The following is a 19,242-nucleotide window of genomic DNA, read 5'->3' on the forward strand; positions in this document are numbered from 1 at the left end:
CTCTGTCCTCATTATTCACTATTTGATGGTGTAATATTTGATCCTCAAGATCCGCTGTTCATGTAACATGCTAAACAGTGCTCATGTTGTAGGCACGTAAGTATCGTCATCCCATAACGCAAGAAAAGGTGATATTTTCATCATTTCTATCCTATTGGTCTAAAGTACAAGTAGAATAAGATCGCAGCCGAGGCATGAAGGATATTTATATAGGATTATTATCTTATTGGATGACGCCTCACTTTCTCTCTTCCGGTGGTATTTTAGTCGGTCGGTCAGCAGTCGTATTAAGCTTATCAGACTTTTCATATGATCTCGGATTTTGCCTTTTAAATCTTGAATGAATGTCCTTAAGGTGGTAATTATCCTATTAATACCTACTTATTCAGAGGATAAATCCTCGACTCCGTTTTGATTCCTCCCCTAAGGGACCTCCAGCAGTGGAAGGTAAACGTTAGTCGATAACTATGGTGACGCTTAGTTTCCCAAAAACGCTATTATGACGTAGACATGGTTCACTAAAGTCGAAATCAATTAGAGCACAATATTGTTTTCAGTCATGATTAATGATCAAGCTAAAAAGATTAATATTCCGTAAAATTCATGTAGTTTGGAAATATGAAATCATTTCAGGCTTGGCGTGGTGAAAGTGTGATATATTCATGATAAAATACAATAAAAAAATTGTAAATTCCACATATCATATCATATACAACTCCACTACCGACCAAGGTTTTGACGCTCTTATGTCATTTTCAGAGTCCTTGAGTTGTGGAGATACACATTTATGTGTGGAAATTACCATTTTTGTTTACACTTATCACAAGTGTGGTAGTGTGTTAAAATAAACAGCAGAGTCTGGGAAAGTCAGCGAATTTCAGCTTGATGCCCGAGTTGCCACTGTGGATATTGAAGTATTTTTGGCCATAACCCAGAGTAAACATTTCTCGATTAGTTTGATTCGATGGCCTTTATTGAAATTATGTGATGCACGTGGTTCAGGTTAAATACTTGTAGAAATGCATAGTAGTGTGAAAGGGGAATTTGTAGTTTTCTCTCAGATATGTTAGTCAAATTGCAGCAGCCTTAGCTCTTAATAATACGTTGCCTTACTTGCGGTCACCTTGGAAATGGAGCTGGTATTGATTGGAAACAAATTGAGCCCGTTCAACGGATTTTATTTTTGGATTTTGTTAACATCCTTATACTGCTGATTCTGCGTGAGAATTCAGTTTTAAAGAAATGGAATTTCCAATTGAAAGAAGGCAATAGGAAAACAAACGCAATCGTTGTAATTAGCCAATCATATTCATCAGACTTATCACATGACCTCAGATTTGGCCATGTCAATACTGGTCCGAACCTCTGAAACTGGTAATCACTCTCGGTTATGTTTACTGTGAGGTCAGGGAGAAATTTTGTGGGGTCTACAGAGCTCATGACTCCCCCAAATTTTATCAAAATTTTAATTAGTTTAGTAGTTTTTGTATCCTTGTAAAGGAGTGAAGGGAGTGTATATGCAAATGTATGGCTAAAAGTCTCAAACGTTAGAGAAGTTTGAGATGTATTTATCGCAGAGCGTAGCTCTCCCTTAAAAAAAAAATACACGGGAGAACGCCCCTATCTCCCGGGGAGTATTCCATAATATGCGGACCCAGGTTACCCATGAGTTTGATGCTGAATCCGCCCCTGTATCTACATCTACGCAATACCCCGCAAGCCGCCTAAAAGGCGTGTGGCAGGGGGGTGTTAGGACACCAGCCGTTTACAGCTTAAAAAAATGAAGTGCTTTAACGAAGTTGGGACTAGCGTTCATTAAAGCCATTTATGGTTCGGGGGAAAAACGAATTCCCATATCTATCCGTTCGACAAAACATCTCTCTTAATTTATCGCTTCTACTTATCGGACCTGGAAATATATTGTGGCTCCAATATTATGTTCTCTGTGTCGTTCTTAAAGACATCCATTCTCAATTGCTCAAGCAGTCTAAGCCTAGCGCGCAGCCTCCGAGTAGCTAGCGGCTCCCAGCCTAATTCGCTTAACATCTGGGTAACACTGTCTGTACGCCCGTAGCAGTTTTTGACGAAACGCGCAGCCTTCCTTTGTATTTAATTAAGTTCGCGGATTAAGTCTTTCTGCACCGGATCCCATATGCTCGCTGCATATTCAAGGTGCGGTCGGACGAGAGCGAAATAGCACCTTTCTTTTACTTTCTCATCCGAAAATCTTCCCACAGTACGCTTGACGAATCCTAATTACTTCAGGGCTATGCCGCAAATATTCTTTATATGTGTTCCCCAAGTGAGGTTCGAGGTTATCATAACTCCCAGGTATTTCACGTCGTCTGTTGCCTTAATGTTAATTCCATCAACAAAGATACCATCCACATACCATCCACATCCATGTGTATGAGGTAGGCTCCCAGACTCAATCTTGATGCTTCCATATTATCGGTCCTTTAAAAAATCCTTCGTGAGTGATGGTTGTTCTGATTGATTGTGCTGAAGAGTGAGGGCGTGTGACACGTTACATATTGAGTTGGCCGAGAGCACGCTAGGCCCATCCAGCGCATGAAGCCGACACCGCGGTGCACCGTGGGATCATCGACGCGTGAAACGGAAGGCTAAAATTGGATCGTGTTGTCGTGATTGGCTGCCGCCTGGAGCCTCACGATCTATCGTGTTAAAATTTGAAACAAATATTATTAACCCAGTAAATTTAATCAAACGACCAGCTTCGCACTTTTCGGGGGCAGTAAATTCCTTGCCTTCCAGTTTTTGCGATCCATTTGTGGTCGAACATAAGAATACCTATAAGTTCCTTCAAAGTTATCACACAGAATATAGGAACAGGCTTGGAAATCCGTTGTAATACCGACGGATAGACAAGTCCTACTTCGGTTGGCCAATGGAGTGCGCAGTGCGGTACAATAAATCGATAGGTAGTTGACAAATCTCATAAGAAAAAACGGTTTTATTTATTAGGTGAATCCAATGTAGGTAAATCTACTTTTATTGAATCTTTGTTGGGGCGTGGGTTGATGCCATTTGCCTATTATCCAGATGTCGGTAAGTTTGCTTATCAAGGCTTGATTCCTAATTTTCATAAAGTGATTCTTTTTGAGGAATTCGATTTCAAGATTCACGTAAGTTCAATGGTAAAGCGTTTGTTGGAAGGCAAGGAATTTACTGCCCCCGTAAAGTGCGAATCTATTCGTTTGATTAAATTTAGTGGGTTAATAATCTTTGTTTCAAATTTTAACACGATAGATGATGAGGCGCTTAGGAACAGGCTACAGTTTGTATACGCGGAAGCGACGTATTTGACTCAAGAGCTTATCAGTCGTTGGAGGAAACGTGGCTCAAAGTTTGGTATTTATTTTCTTTATTTATTACCACACCACCGGAAAAAACATTTTTGGCCTTTTTCGGGTATTTAGAAACATTTTACGATTTCATGTGCACGGATATCAATGTCCTGGATAGGGGCAACATACTCAGGCGGGACTCAAGCCCATGGCTTTCTATTTTGTGGGGGTTACAGGGGTCATGAGTCATGACTTTCCCAAATTTTATCAAAAATTTAATTTTTATTAGTTTAGTAGTTTTTGTATCCTTGTATTCCCACCGAGGCCGGCAAAAATACATTTCCGAGCATCTCAGACTGCCTTTGAGTGGAAGAACATTGAAAATAGTATTTATTATTTCGTGCAATTAATTGAAATACGAAAACGTCACTTTTACGTTACTTAACAGCTTGTTTTATGCTGTCTCTTCGCTCGCTTTATAGTTGGCTTTTAAATATGTACGTCGAGCGGCGATGAATGCATAACGGTCTGTTACTTCCTAATCTTAGCAATTCTTTGCATTTGTACCCGCGAGGAATAGCATTGAAAAGTTATGAATTCGATTGGTTATTTCATCACGAATATAAATTTCTGTTAAAAGCTTGAATTGTTTCTCCGTGAAATTAGGAGCCGAGCTAAAATTTAAGCGTATGTTTTTGTCCTTGCGGCATGTTACAATAGTTGTTGGCAAAAATTATCCTACTGCTACCATTTTTGAACACAAATTTTGGCTAATTTCTCCCCTGAAGGGTAGTGTCCTTATTGAGTGCATATTGCTATGGTGGTAAATGTAAAAGTCTTTACTTATGAAGCCACGAGGGAATTTTCACGCGAATTTTCGAAATGCCTCTGGGTGAAATGAGGCGAATCATTATGACTGCGAATTCTTTTTGATTCATGGAGAACGGAAGTCTTAAAAACCCTCTTCTTTTCCCTAGGCTGGCTTTTTTCCTTCACGAAGAAGGAGAATTTATGAAGACGGTGGAGGGGGTAAGCATAGCAGTGGGGGAAAGAGGCAGAAAAATGCATTTTCCTGCATTACTCCGGAGACACTAGGATCTTGGTGAAAGCTGTCATATTTATTACGATTATTTTTCCCATTCGAGAGGGAATGAGGTGAAGCATGGAAGAATTTTTTGCTTTTGGTCCATGAGCTAATGAACCTTAATAACGTGTAGCTTCTCCGATTTTAAATGAGGAGTGATCCATCCCTTCGTGGGTCATTTTCTTTGCAAACGTCGTATTTATGCTATTAAGACATTAATTTGAAGTCATTTGCCGTACTCCTCGAGTCTTAGTGTGAAGTTTGTTTTTGAGTTGTACTGTTTTGATATATCGCTAGGAGTCTGGGCTCTACATTAGACAGTCTGAATTCAACATTTGGAATTGCACAATTTTCATAAGGCTAAAATTTATTTTCTATTTCGCCGGTCTACGGCGATTTATAAGTAATTCCTAATTGCTATGGCAGCATAAACTTCACCATCAGAGGAATCGCTTTACATTTTTCATTTCAAGCATTTTATGAGTGCTAGATACTCGTGGAAAGTGTTCGTTATGACCTTTTTTTATTAAGATCCGTCGTTTTAATTTTTAACAGCCGAAACAACGAATTTACATAATTCCTTCCCACATCATACTTCATCAGTGCCGTTGCAGTTGCACCGTTGTTCTTTGGTGGAAAGTGTTGATCAATTGTTTTTGATGAAATAGAGGCGAAAAAGGAAGAATACTCTCTGAAAGCGACTGATAGTGGGAACTTTTTCTGTCATCGACGAATGGAGACGTTATTCCTGTTGTTTTCCTGAACAAAAAGTGCATTTCATTCGTGCTGTAGCTCTGACAGTATTACTGATCGATTTCTCATTTGCATGGCAAGGGAAAACGGGTTTGGGACATTGTGATGGTCAGCAGAAGGGAAAACCTAAGTGCTCACTGAGCACTGCTCAGCTGGTGTAAGAGACATTCCATTCCAAGTGACAAAATAACACCAGCTTCGTAAAGGTATTGCATGAAGCATTAACAAGTAGTCGCAAATAATCCTAAGCTTCAATTTTCTCTGAGAGTATAATTTCTAATATAACACTTTCATCCACTCATGTCTTCATTTATATTCTTTGATTGTGATCCAACAATTTGGATTACCAACGTCCTAACACTGAAACGGAGAAGAAATGATTATAACAATATGATTTACTGAGAGTAAGATAATTTTTCCTTACTACTTCTATCTCCTTTGGCTAATATTTTCCCGAATAATTTTTAGTTAACAACTATTTCTTCCCTCGGAAGGATCAAAATTATTCCATATTATGGCGGTGATCGCTAATGCGAATTTGTCACAAACAATCTTTAACTTCAATTTTCTCGTAGAGTAGAATAGGGTAGTTTCCTTCATCAAAGAAAACGAAAGGCATTGATTGCGATTCGTTACTCACCATCAGTGTATTCATAATACACAAATTATTTGGTTTTTGAAATACCGGTTTAGACGAATGGCAAGGGTCAAATTTTATCCTCATTTGAAAAAGGCCAGATTGGCGCCCATGCGATTCCACTCCGCATGACGTCACAGGGACCTAGTTTCTACACGAGAGGATAGGAGTTATGCATCGTCTGAGGTTACCAATGCAAGCATGAGACACAGAGCTCAGGGAAACATGTCTTAATAATCACCTATTAAAACTGGCTAATGTCGGAAAGTTTTCTTCGTTTGATAAGGTATTAATAAACCTTTTTTAAGCCAAGCGCTACCGTTCAGGAAGGTACTCAGCTATCCGCTAGCATCCTGCGACGTATCAGAGCTAAGCCTCGCCTCAAGGTCACCTCACCGGGCGGGAGGGGGAACCAGAAATACGACGTACGGAGATATTTCCCGACATTCATACTTAAGCGTCTCGTTTTCGCGCGCTTGAAAATTTTCACTTTTCATTTAATCGCGAAAAATAGATGTTGTCATTTAAAAATCTAAAAGCGCGAAATACGTACTCCAGGAGTAATAATCTTTCGATTAAGGCAATAAAAAAATAATAGGAAACCACCCTATTTGTAGCATAACACCTTCATTCACTCATGTCTTCATTTATATTCTGTGATTGTAATACAACTAATAATAACTTACTATTGATAATATAAAAACTTAATATGATAATTAATATTTACCTCATCTCTGAAGACATGTGAAGTACGTACCGTCATATGAAAAACTTTTAAAAGAATTCGGTATTTTATCTATATTGGAAAATGCGTTGGTGGAGAAAAATATCTAGAAAAACTTTTTCGAGTATCGAAAAAAATGGAAGCGATCAAAATATAGATTGGATGATTTACAAAGTTGAGTGAGGGTGAACAAATTTGAGTTACCTTTGAAGCTTGAGTGCCGTGAAGGGTAGACTGTGATAGGTAGTCAATAACTCAAAACTGGTGACTCTCGAATATACCTGGCAAGGAAATAAATCTGACGGGATATTGGAAGGAGGTAGGAAAGGTATAAGTAAAAAAATAATATCGAGGGAGTGGAAACTGTTTGGTAATGATAAGAGAAAATTTTCTTGATTGAGCCGATGGGATACTGAAACATCCCGAGGGAAAAAATATATTTAAAATATTCATATCCACGTCTAATATTCACAATGTTAGAAAGTGAATATCAATGAAGGCCGTGTTAATATTTGGAACAGAGGACCATTTTCATCGAGTAAGTGATATGGATGTTGTTTGAGCTTCCCATAAAAAACGTTAGCAAACCGACATAACCATAATATCACTATTTATGTCTATTCTGTGATTTTAATCCAACAATTTGGAGTACTAACATCCCAATACTCTTACGAAGAACAAATAATTATCACAATATTGTTTACTGCGATATTGACAATTTTTCCACACTGTATCTACCTCATAAGGCTAATGATTTCCCCAAAAAATTATTAATAAACCACCATTTCATTCCACCTGAAGCTGCAATAATTGTTCCATATGAAGGTGGTGATCGCTAACGCGAATTTAATTCATATTTACGTTAGAATTTTTATTAATAATCCTTTGAAATAATTTGAATTTTCTTAAATTAAATTTGTTCAAGATAAAAAAGTAATAAATATAGGGTGTCAGGATACCCCTTGAGCTTCCCATAAAAAACGTTAGCAAATAAACAATTCCATTATATCACTATTTATGTCTATTCTGTGATTTTAATCCAACAATTTGGAGTAAAAACTCCCCAATACTTATACGGAGAATAAATAATTATCACAATATTATTTACTACAATATTGAAAATTTGCACACTTTAAACATAAAAATTATGCATCTGAAACAATTCTAAGGGAAAATCTACAAATTTGAAATACAGGAAAACCCCCGGTGCACCTGAGTCTAAAAGTTATTGTAATAGAATTATCTTAAAATAATTAATACCTTCTGCTGTAACACATAATTAAAATACTTATGTGTCACCTTATGGGAGGTGACAGCAGTAAGCATTGCATATCACTTAAGCATATTTTCATCTACCAACTTCATATGGCAAGGATCTAGCCACTCTGACACACCAGATCCCGTAAGATCACCGAAGTTAAACAATGTTGTGAATGGAAGAAGGTTAGTTAGATGGGTGACCATTAATAGCGTCGCAATGGGGATCTCGACTTCTGTCTGCTAGCGGCTAGTAGTGTAACCATAAGGTTGGCATAATGAATGTTGAAAGGTCTTGGTGCGTGGGAACCAGGCCCATGCTATCAGTCTAATATACCCCGGTGTCTAAAAACACTAAACTCACCTTTAAGGTTTGTTTGTTTGGAAAAGCCATTTTAAAATGCGCAAATTTTACAGGGCTCAATATGAAATTTATAGTCTCTGAGTAGAAGAGTAATTATTAGGATTAAAATTAACGACATTAATGTCGTCAATAAATTGGTGTATGCGGTTTTTAGGAATAAATTATTCTTGGAAAAAATTGTTTTCACCTCCAAAATACTTAATGAGTTAATAAATTATTATTGCAATAATTGGAATGAAAATAATTCCAATTAAGTGTTGCCATAGTTTTCGCTCAGTTGTAGAGAGATAGTATATTTTAAAATACGCGGAGTGTAATAGAATGGGTTTGTAACTTATTGCATTAAACTTGTTTTGTAGAGGCTACCTGGGTTCTGGGAGTATGGAATACCCCCCAGGGAGAGAGGGGCGTTCTCTTGTATAAATGTTTTGTAGAGGGTGCTACACTCTACGATAAATACACCTCAAACCTCTCTCACGTTTGGGACTTGTATCCATATATTTATATATACACTCCATTTACTTGACAAGAATACAAAAACTATTAAACTAATTAAAATATAAAAATTTGATAAAAGTTGGGGGTCGTGACCCTAGTAACCCCTGATTCTGCCCCTGGGCCCTCTCCAAAATTGATGAAAATTGCATTCAAACTTTTGAAGGCAATGTTATATCCCAAAATAATTGGTTACAATTTCTCATTCACCTTTAGTATTCAGCGCGTATCTCTGCATCACAATGTTTTTCGATCGCAAAATATGGGGTTGGAAAATTGGAGTCTTCAACTTCTATCCTCGAAGTACGCACATAGTTAATTGAATTTCCTTTATTATGCGTAGCCTAAATTTTTTTAATTAGCATTTAAGGATGCCATCAATGAAAACTTAATCATTTTGCTTATGTACACATCTAACTAACTACATGCTCGCAATTCCCTTCAAGCAACCTCTTTTTTATCTTGAAAAGCTTTTAACCAACACAGATACATATACATGAGTGGCCCGGGTTAGTCCTTCCCATGTGTACATCTTCATTCCGTAACAAGCGTAATGAGATCCAGAGGTACATGCATCCTGTAGCTAAGAACTAGCAATATAACAACACATAAATGTTAACGAGTTAAAAAAAAACTTTTATAAAATTTGGGGGGGGGAGGCTCATGACCTCTGTGAACCCCCATCCCCCTAAATTCACCAGTGCTTCAAGTATTTCTTTTGAATCACATGAAGGAAACGGGTCCTCGTTAAGGACGCATTGCTCACTCCCGATCACTATTTTGTCGTGACATATTTCTTGTTTAAAACCTACTTTTTTGTATAATTGTATAGAAATGGTCTGGTTACGAAATTACGCTCAAGTCAAGATTTTCCTGTATTTCAAATTTATAGATTTCCCCTTAGAATTGTTTCAGATGTATAATTTTTGTGTTTTAAATGCTGGAAATGTTGAAAATTTCGATTTTGTACGATATCCCTCATAATTAAGCTAGAAATGTCTCTACGTAATATCTCTCATAGACCATTATCGTGAAATTGGAAATTTAATCCATACTAAGAAAAACAATCTGAAAAAAAAATCACAAACAGTTTGGTTCGAAACTCGAAGACTCATGGGTCCATCTCGATATCTTCGACGTTTGACTGTTAAACCTCGATTTTAATTGAAATCGTTTTTTCCATTACCACACAGAAAATACTTCCTCATTCCCCGAATCTGTCCCTCTTGAGCCTCCGTCTTACCCCCCTCAAAAATTCTCTCCCTTCGGCGGCACCCCTACCATCCCCGACGAGGGTACAGCAGCACAGCACCGAGTCGCGGCGTCGGCAGCGGACCGTTGTGTAGAGTTATACCCCTCGCGACTGCCCTCTTCGCCCAGGGCATGCGCGCCGAGGCCCACTCGGGGTGGTCTCGTACCCTTTCCGCTTCGGGGTGGGGGGACCACCCTCCCCTCAATTCCCCCCCCCTCCTCTCGTAAGGGTCGCGTGGGTCATGATCCTCGTGCTCTTTCCATCCAGAACCACGCATGAACACGCTCGTGTCTCGTCGTAGCGGGTGGGGCGGCCGCGTGTAGCGTAGTGAGAGGGAGAGAAAATCGCGTTTCGGGGGGTGTTTTTGTGAAGAGTCGTTCGTCTACCGCACAAGCGTGCGGAACTGTTGTCGGTGTTTCCCTTGCGGTTCCCGCCTTCATATCTTCGTCGTCTTCGCTCGCCTCCCTCCCTCCACGGACGGCGTTCCACCGAGAGAGACACCGCGGAATTCCTCAGGTACCTACCAATACCTACACTCGGCACTTTTCCGTCATTTTCATTCACACCCTTGAGTTGGCGCGTCCCTCTTTCTTGACCGTATTCAAATGAATACCAGTAATTTTCCACGTTTGTTAAATTTAGATTAATTAATACATTTAAAATTTAATTGTTTCAGAAATTACTTAATTAATTTTAAATTTTTAGAGGGATCGGGTTGGTGTGGTGGCTGGAGTGTTGCCTTCCCATCCGGTGGGCTCGGGTTAAAATCCCGGCGGTGGCATAGAATATTCAGAGACTGCCTGATCCCTGCTTAAATGTTGTGTGGAGGGCATTTCAAGCACAACACTCTGTCCGTCGGATGGGACGTTAAGCCGTGGTCCCCTTGGCGCCTTTTGTTAAGAGTATGCTAATGCCGACGCCGGGTTTCTCTCTAACCTTCCTTCCATACCCTTTCCTCGTGGCGCAAATGACCTCAGCTCTCGGTTGCCTCCTACAAATACCATGCCATTAAAATTTATTTCGTTGCAATGTTACTATTTCAATGTTACAACATCATTTTCTTAGTGACATGGAAACCTAGGTCGTAATAACAATCAGAAAAATTTATTACGACCTAGGTTTCAATGTTACTACGTCATCTTCCTAAAATTAACATTTAAAAATTTGTCTCAGGATAGAAATTTTACACCTGAGAGGAAATAATGATGTTAGATTTTCAAATTTGACGCAGAGGAAAAGTTTTGTGTGTGAAAAATGTTGATAAGGGTATAATTTGTATACCCTTAAAATGTCAGCACGATGTCGTTGTAACATTGAAACCTAGGTAAAACATTTTGTAATCGTGATAAATTGCAAGTATTTGACACGCTTGAATCTTCGGATTTTACTCTTCTCGAACGGTTCAATTTTGTCTCGTAAAAGTTATTGGAAAGTTCTCCAAAAATGCATCGCAATTTCACTTCATGCTAAGATTCAATACGTACATAAAGTGATATCTGAAAATAATACAAATATTTTTGGAACCAGTCATGATGTGAAATCAAAGTATTTGTGGAAATTTTGAGTGCCTTTTAATTTGTTAGTTAACCATAATTATTTTACTACTTACAATTACATTAATTATTGTAACGTTAGCCATTACCATAATTATTTGTTATAAATCAATTGCATATTGAGCTAACACAATTCGCTTGATTTATTTTGTGTTTCTTTGACATATTGCTTATTTAAAACTGAATACATTTTCTTGAAATAGCCTGGATGTGTGCTGTGGATCAACTTAAACGATTAACTTTTATCTCAGGATAAAAATTTTACATCTGAGAGATAAAAATGATGTGAAATTTTCGAATTTGACGCAAAAGAGGAGCTATGTGTGTGAAAAATGCTGAAAAGGGTATACTTTTATACCCTTCAAATAATAAAGAATTGTTAAGTTTTCAACAAGTAGTACTCACGAAAAAAACCGGTTGAGCGTGGAATATGCGCCCTGTTGATTTCCCCGCCGTTGTTTCGCTTTTTCTCTTAGTTGTGCTCTTGTCGCCTACTTATCGACTCTGCTTTCTCACTACTGCTTTTGCTGCTTAATTTCCAAAATCGCATTGTTACAAAGCAATGATTTTCTAGACCAGAGTTATCATCTTAACTTTATGGGTTCAAAGAAATTGGTATGGCGTAGCTCTCCATTGAACTCTCCAATTGGATAAACTCTTCATATTTGCCTACTTTTTTTCTCTTTACCTATCTTTTCTCTTCATTGTCTATTAATCGTATTCTTAGTTATAAGAGCTTTTCTTCGTAAATTTTTTACGATTAGGTAATGATGTGAAGTTGTGAACTGCTGGTTTCTTCATGATTTTTTTCTAATTATTTTGTGAAGTATGGAGTATATTTCAAATTTCATTATGTTAGTTAATGAGATACTTGGTAGAGCCGTTTCTAGCTCATATATGAGGGATAGCATAGCAGTTGCAGTAAAATTAACTCTTGCTTCACATTCCTTGTTCGTTAGTGAGAAGGAAGTTCTATTGTAAGGTATGGTTTCCGACTTTTCATCTTTTGGTGGACGTCGTCATCATTGTTCAACAATGCAGTAGTATTCCTCGCGACTTTCCTATCAGCTAATCTTTACCGGGCCGCTAATTAATTTTTTTTCCGTTTTCATCAATTGTTATCCTTGTCACTTGTTCAGGTATTTTTTTTAATAGTTCTTCCTTTTCTCTTATCCTTGATGATTGTATTCATCAAACAATTATTTAGGGAATGATTGAAATAAAACATATTCTAAATTTTAAACTGTTAGCACATTATAAAGAGAAGTGTTGTTGCTGTCACAGGTATCCGATAACTTTTCCATTGCATGAAAATCAGCTTCAAAATGCAACTTATCCTCGTCCTCTACACAGCGTAGGTCTTCATTAAAAGATACAGAAGTGAAAAGACACTTTTCGGACTTCGAAAAAATATTGAACTTCATTCGTAAGAGAACATCATTCCCCCTATTTTTTTTTTTTTTTTATATTCCCGATGAGGGAAAATTCTAACAAAAGTAGTTAGTGTAATTATTTTTTATTTTTTGAGGTTAGTAAATAAGAGAATAAATTACATATTTCACATGGTTTGCCTGTAATTAATGTACCATGAAAATTTCAAGTTTTGAACGTTTTCAAACGAGTAATCTGTCTCGAAAAATGGCTAATTACGACCGGTTGGGAGGAGGTTCTGAGTTTAGTCAAGTTAGAATGTGGTGATTGCTTAGAAATAAAGTATTAATTTCACATTGATATCAGGAATAATAAGTCCTGTTTTCAGTGAAGATTTCCGTCGCAACCTTTTATGGTTACTTAGTGATTGTCATGATAAAAGTTCTTGATTTCACATAGCTGATTCACCACTAGTTCATGGCTGAATAAGCCGTGCCTTTTTGGTAATGATTTCCGGCTTAATATTATGGGCTATTGTAGTCAATGAACGGAAAATTCTGAATATCACGTCGATAACTTTTAATGAAGACCTAAGTTTTGCTGACGACGAGGATAGGTCTTTATTCAAGCTTATTCTCGTGGAATGGAAAAATTATCATGAGGAAATCGTCTCATGAAAGATATAATGTGAGTTATTCAAACAATTATAGAGTAATAACTACATGGCTGCAATGTGAATACTTCGATTTCGACGCAATTTAATCTTTCAGGCTTCATTTATCAAGTTTTTCATTTCCATCACTGCATCATCTCCAGCATCTTTCTCTGAGTTTTAAAACAAATCATCTAATGGTGATAAAAGTGAACTGAATTTTCCCTCAAAAATTGTATCATCATTGTGTCCATTCAAGAAGTTTTCTATGGCATATGAAACCATAATTTATTGTTTGGAATGCTGTTATTTTATTTTACTTTACGTACTGTGTATGCGAAATTTCCAACGAGCATGCCTGAAGTGATATCCAGTTTCCATTCGTCATTTCGGACACCGACAATTGTTAGAGCGATAAATCATTTTTGGGTATGAGTGATTAAAAAAAAATCGGCAGTAATAAATCAGAGACGATAAGTTCAATGCTGTACACATCCTTATTTTATATTTCTTTTTCTCTGAAGTTAATCGTTTTAGCGATATTTCGGTCGCGTTAGATTTCAAAAGATAATTTAATATCTATTATATAATGTAGCCATAATATTTGTTCTATCATTTAAAAATTGCGAGCAATTTTTTCATGTGTAAAATTTGACTCTTCATACAGGGTGGGGCAGAATGGACTCCCTGATTTGACGGGTGAATTGTGAAAAAACTAACAAAGATAATTTTAAAACGTTTATATTTCCCAAAATTACATTCAATGCCATTTTATTTTTACTTGAATTTGAAAATTTGTTCATCCAGGTGACGACCTTGGCGAGCGATGCACATATTGAGTCGTTCAAAAAAGTTTTCGAAAACTCTTCTCAGCATATCTTCTGATATTCCAATGATGACATCTGTAATTGCCTCCTTAAGAGCTTCCAAGGTCCTTGGTCGAACTTTGTAAACCTCAGCTTTGAGATATCCCCAAAGAAAAAATCGCATGGACTCAAATCCGGGGAGCGAGGGGGCCACGGAACCTCGCCTCGTAATGAGATCAGGCGGCCGGGAAACTGTCTTTGCAGGACTTGGCGTGAACGAAGGGCGGTATGAGCCGTGGCACTGTCCTGTTGAAACCAAAAGGCTTATGTGTCATATTGCTGACCATACTCTTCCATTTTAGGTTGAAAAAAGTTCTCCAGCATTTCACAATAACGCTCAGAGATAACAGTAACAGTTAAACCTCGAGATTCAAAAAAGTGAGGCCCAATAATGCCTATGGAGGACACGGCGCACCAAACTGTCACTTTGGGGCTATGAAGAGGTCTTTGATGAAGTTCATGAGGATTTTCAGTTCAGAAAATTTTGCTTATTAACTGTGGCGGAGAGGTGAAAATGCGCTTCATCGCAAGACCACAGAATAGCGTCGGGTTGCACAGAGGTTAAAATTGCATTGCAAGCATCCGTACGTTTCAGTCTTGTGGACTCAATTCTTGAACGACCATCATCTTGTAGGGGTGTAAGTGAAGGTCAGTGTCTAAAATTCGCCTAACTGTTCTGGACGATATTCCAAGGGCACCAGCATGTTTCCGCGCAGAGCGCGATGGGTACTGCTCAATGGACGCTCTCACTGCCACGATGTTTTCAGGTGTCCTAACACTTTTAGGTCGCCCTGCTGGTTTTCTAGGAAGTGCAGATCCTGTCGCCCGCACACGAGTGATCCATTTCCTAATGGTTTTTGCATCAGGAACCTTGTTATGACGAGGCAAACCAAACTGCCTACGAAAAGCCCTCTGCGTCGCCAATACACCATTATTGTTTATAAAGAAAGTTTCTATGACAAAGCCTTAATGCTCACCAGACCACTTCATGGCGATTACTAAAAAATGGCATCGCTTCCCCCACCAAACGGCACTACTCCAACCCCGCTAACACACCTGCGCACTCTACAGTGATTGTCTGAAACTAGGGAGTCCATTCTGCCCCACCCTGTATTTACTTTTTATATCTCGTCATGCTGTACGAAATATCTCAACGTTTTCTACCGCTAGCCATATGACGGTATAAATAGCATTCGGCCCTCCATTGGCCTTTTTTGCAATTTACGTCATTCTGGCTCTGTTCAAGTTATTTTATGTTGATATTCGGATTATTGGGTACCGCAGTGGGACTAAGAACTCTCTGTTTATTATTTTTTCGCCTTTTTCCCAAGAACTTGTATTTTACTCCAACTCGTGGCATTCAGGTTTTAATACAGGGTGTTTCAGGAGGAATCTGCAATACTTCGGACTAGTGGTAGGGGGGACAGTTTCCAGCATATATTGTCCATAAACTTGGGAGTCGCAACTATTTAGTTACTGAGCAATGGCAACGCAAACTTTTTTTTGGATGCACTTTGCTGTTACCATGTAAACGGTTTATCTTGGGTGTCCAGACTTTTCCAGCCGGACATTTTCTTTTATACTCATTTTATATGAACATTAAATAATTAAGGTTGGACGAAAACGTGCGATTTTAACTATCAGAACAGTGGCGGCTCGTGCTATAGGTTCACTGGTTCAGTGAACCCCCAAAATAAATTGCTGCTTTGACATTTACCTAAACGGAAACGGAATTGTAAGATTTATCTTGGAAATTTCATTAAATACGTTTCAAAATTTTTGAAAGAGGGCTGAAGTTACCGCGCGTGAGCTCTACTGCTGTGCTCAGCTGTGCTGAGTTCAGTAGGAAGAATGAACCTCCTGACTTAGGCGCGGGGTTGGCGGAGGGAGGGGGGCTTGCGGCGGAATAACATGGTCTCGGAGCTGCAAAGACAGTGCAGCGACAACCGACTTCTCCCGAGAGTAACCGAACGTGTCCGAACGGTTCACGAGTCTGCCAATCCCGTAAACTGCACAACAAGAGGTTTGTCATGTCCGCCGCTAGAGTTGTTTTCGCTCCGCGCGCATTAAAATCAGCTTCAAAAATCGCCACTCGAGGCGCTGACATGCAACGGTATTCAGGGTCCTCTGAATGGCTGTTCTCGACGCTACTCTTTCTCTATATTACTCTTCGTCAGAGTCCTCTATATTGGATTCTCAGCACCACTCCCTCACTTCATAAATAGAGGACTCTGGATACCGTTGCTCGTTAGCGTCGCAAGTGGCGATATTTGAAGCTGATTTTAATGCGCGCGGATAAGTGTGCACAGCGCTGTCAACAGCTGGCGCACGATATCGCTGCAACTCATTTGTTTACTACAATTTTTAAGTTACGTCTCTGTCAGTCAGTATTGGTCAGTATCACGAATAGTGTTTCACCGTACTGAATGTGTCATCGTGGATTGTAAATTATTTCAGTTGATTGTGAGCGACTGTATAGTGTGGGCTTAGTGCTTCGAAACGTGTCAAGGATGAACAGTGTTGCATCATTACTTAGTAGTAACTTTTGTGCCCTAACTCTTGAACAAAAATGTGCAATCAAAGCACTAGGCAGACCGACGCCGCCTTTGGACATTCGTCTACAGCAAAGTTCTCGAGGCAAAAACTACACTCGTATATTCAAGTCACATCTGTATGATAGAAATTCGTGGATTTGTGGATGTGAAGTAACCAATAGATTCTTTTGCTTCCCGTGTCTTCTATTTTATAAAGGAAAGGACACAACATGGACAACTACTGGAGTTTCAGACTTGAGTCATCTTACCCAGAAAATAAAAAAACATGAAACATCTTTGTATCATAAGAATGCCTGCTTGGATTTATCCATCTTAGGTCGTACTGAAATAAGGCAACAACTCAGTGAAGCTTTTAGGCTTAATGTTGAGAAAAATAACGACCAAGTCAGGAAAAATCGGTATGTCCTTTCAAAAATAATTGATTGTATTCGGTTTTGTGGAGAGTTTGAACTAGCTTTGCGTGGACATAATGAAAGAGATGACTCCAATAACCCCGGTATTTTCAAAGGATTAGTGAATTTCTCAGCTACATTAGATACTATTTTGAAATCACACCTGGAAGTTGCCACTGTTTTTAAAGGTACGTCCAAGGAAATTCAAAATGACCTGTTAGATTGTATGCTGCACGTCTGCAAACTACATATTCTTGAAGAAATTCGCTCAGCAGATTTTGTGTCTGTGATTGCTGATGAAACTACAGATGTGTCTGCTAAAGCTCAGATGGTTGTAGTGTTTCGCTCTGTTCTCAAAAGTGGGTTGCCTATCGAGAGATTTTGGACATTTCTAAACCCTAAACATCATGATGCTGAAACATTATTCGCCTGCATAAAACGTGTTCTTGTGGAAGTGCTAGGAGAGGCCAAAAACAAACTTATCTCACAAAGCTATGATGGTACAAATGTAATGAGTGGCCAATTCAATGGTGTTCAGACACGTGTCAAGGCGGAGTATCCAAATGCACACTTTGTACATTGCTACGCGCACCAGCTCAACTTGGTCATGGTTCAAGCAACAAGTCAAAACAAAGAAGTGAGGGTATTTTTTGCAAATCTTCAAGAGGTGTGTACCTTTTTTAGCCAGTCCTCACAGAGAGCTGACATTTTGGATGAAATAGTTGGAAAACGACTTCCTTCTGGCTCTTCAACAAGATGGAACTACAATTCAAGATCCGTATTAGTAGTTCACCAAAATATTCAAGAATTAATAGAATGCTTTGAAAAAATTGAAGAAACAAGCAAAATGACTTCTACTTTGAATAAAGCTCAAGGACTTAAACTGAAACTGCAGCAACCAGAGTTTAAATACTGGCTCGAATTCTTTTCAAAGGTTATGCCTCATGTAGATATTTTGTATAGCTCACTGCAAAAGAAAAATATAAACCCTGTTTGGGCAAAGGAAGCAATTTCCTCTTTCAAAAGAGAAATACAGAAAGTAAGGGAGAGTGTGGAAAGCCTGGCCACAGCAGATGAATCAGCAGAGCCTAGACCAAAGAGAAATAAGGTGGAAAACTGGCAAACATTGCGAAATGCAGCTGCCAAGGAAGTTTGTGACGCTATAGCAGCAGAGGCAGAACGCAGATTCGAATTCACTGGTCATCTAGTTGCAGCAAACTTGTTTGACAACGAAAATATGTCCGGCTATAGAAAAAGGTTTCCTGATGATATCCTAAACACGACAATAGAATCATTTGGTTTTCTTGACAAAAATAAACTAAGATGCGAGCTTCAGCTTATTTACAGCAGAGAAGATTTTAAAGAAGTTAAGAAGGCCACTCATTTGTTGTCATTCCTTCTTGAAAACAATTTAGAACAATGTTTCAGTGAAACGGTGAAACTGCTAAAAGCACTGATCACAATACCAATGACAACGGCAGAAGCAGAACGTTGTTTTTCATGTCTGAAAAGAATTAAAACCTTCCTCAGAAGCACAATGGACGAAGACCGGCTTACAGCACTTACCATGATGTCAATTGAAAAAGAGATGGCCCGCAATATAGTGGACTTTAATGAGAAGGTGATTGACCATTTTGCCGCAAAAAAGGAGAGAAGAATGGACTTCATGTTTAAACATACAACAACTGCAGGAGTCGCTTAAAGGTTCTTATTAAAATTAGTGTGGTTTAAGTCTCATTTTAACAATGAATGTAACTTAACTGTGTAGAATATCTGTAGCTGTACGATTTTATTAGTTAAAATATACAATTGTAAAAAAATTGCCAAAGTATTAATTGCAACTTGATATTCTGATAACAGCAAGAATCTCAACTCTCGGCTCAGCTTTCGAGAGTGAGGATGGGAAAGTGTCATTTTGAGAATCGGTTCGAGTTTAAAAAATATCAAATTTCATGCAACTTCTTTATTTCATGATGTCC

General features: G+C 38.5%; 2 protein-coding genes across 3 annotated transcripts in view; both read left to right on the forward strand.

Moving 5' to 3' along the window:
* The window catches only part of LOC124159129 (beta-1,3-glucosyltransferase), a 230,620-nt gene that overhangs the window by 20,248 nt on the left and 191,130 nt on the right, over positions 1 to 19,242 (forward strand). Inside the window, exon 1 of one of the 2 annotated variants that reach the window (XM_046534704.1) lies at positions 10,155 to 10,390. The exons of the other annotated variant lie outside the window; for it this stretch is intronic. The gene's annotated coding sequence lies outside the window, so the exon portion shown is untranslated. Of the gene's footprint in view, positions 1 to 10,154; positions 10,391 to 19,242 lie in introns of those variants that run through there. 2 annotated transcript variants of the gene reach the window in all.
* LOC124159128 (zinc finger MYM-type protein 1-like) lies at positions 16,452 to 19,228 on the forward strand. Its single transcript, XM_046534701.1, has 2 exons — positions 16,452 to 18,967; positions 19,124 to 19,228. Exon 1 carries the CDS (start codon positions 16,827 to 16,829, stop codon positions 18,963 to 18,965), a length of 2,139 nt encoding a protein of 712 aa, XP_046390657.1. The 5' UTR covers positions 16,452 to 16,826; the 3' UTR covers positions 18,966 to 18,967; positions 19,124 to 19,228.

This window comes from Ischnura elegans, chromosome 5, assembly GCF_921293095.1.
Source record: "Ischnura elegans chromosome 5, ioIscEleg1.1, whole genome shotgun sequence".
Classification (NCBI taxonomy): Eukaryota; Metazoa; Arthropoda; class Insecta; order Odonata; family Coenagrionidae; genus Ischnura; species Ischnura elegans.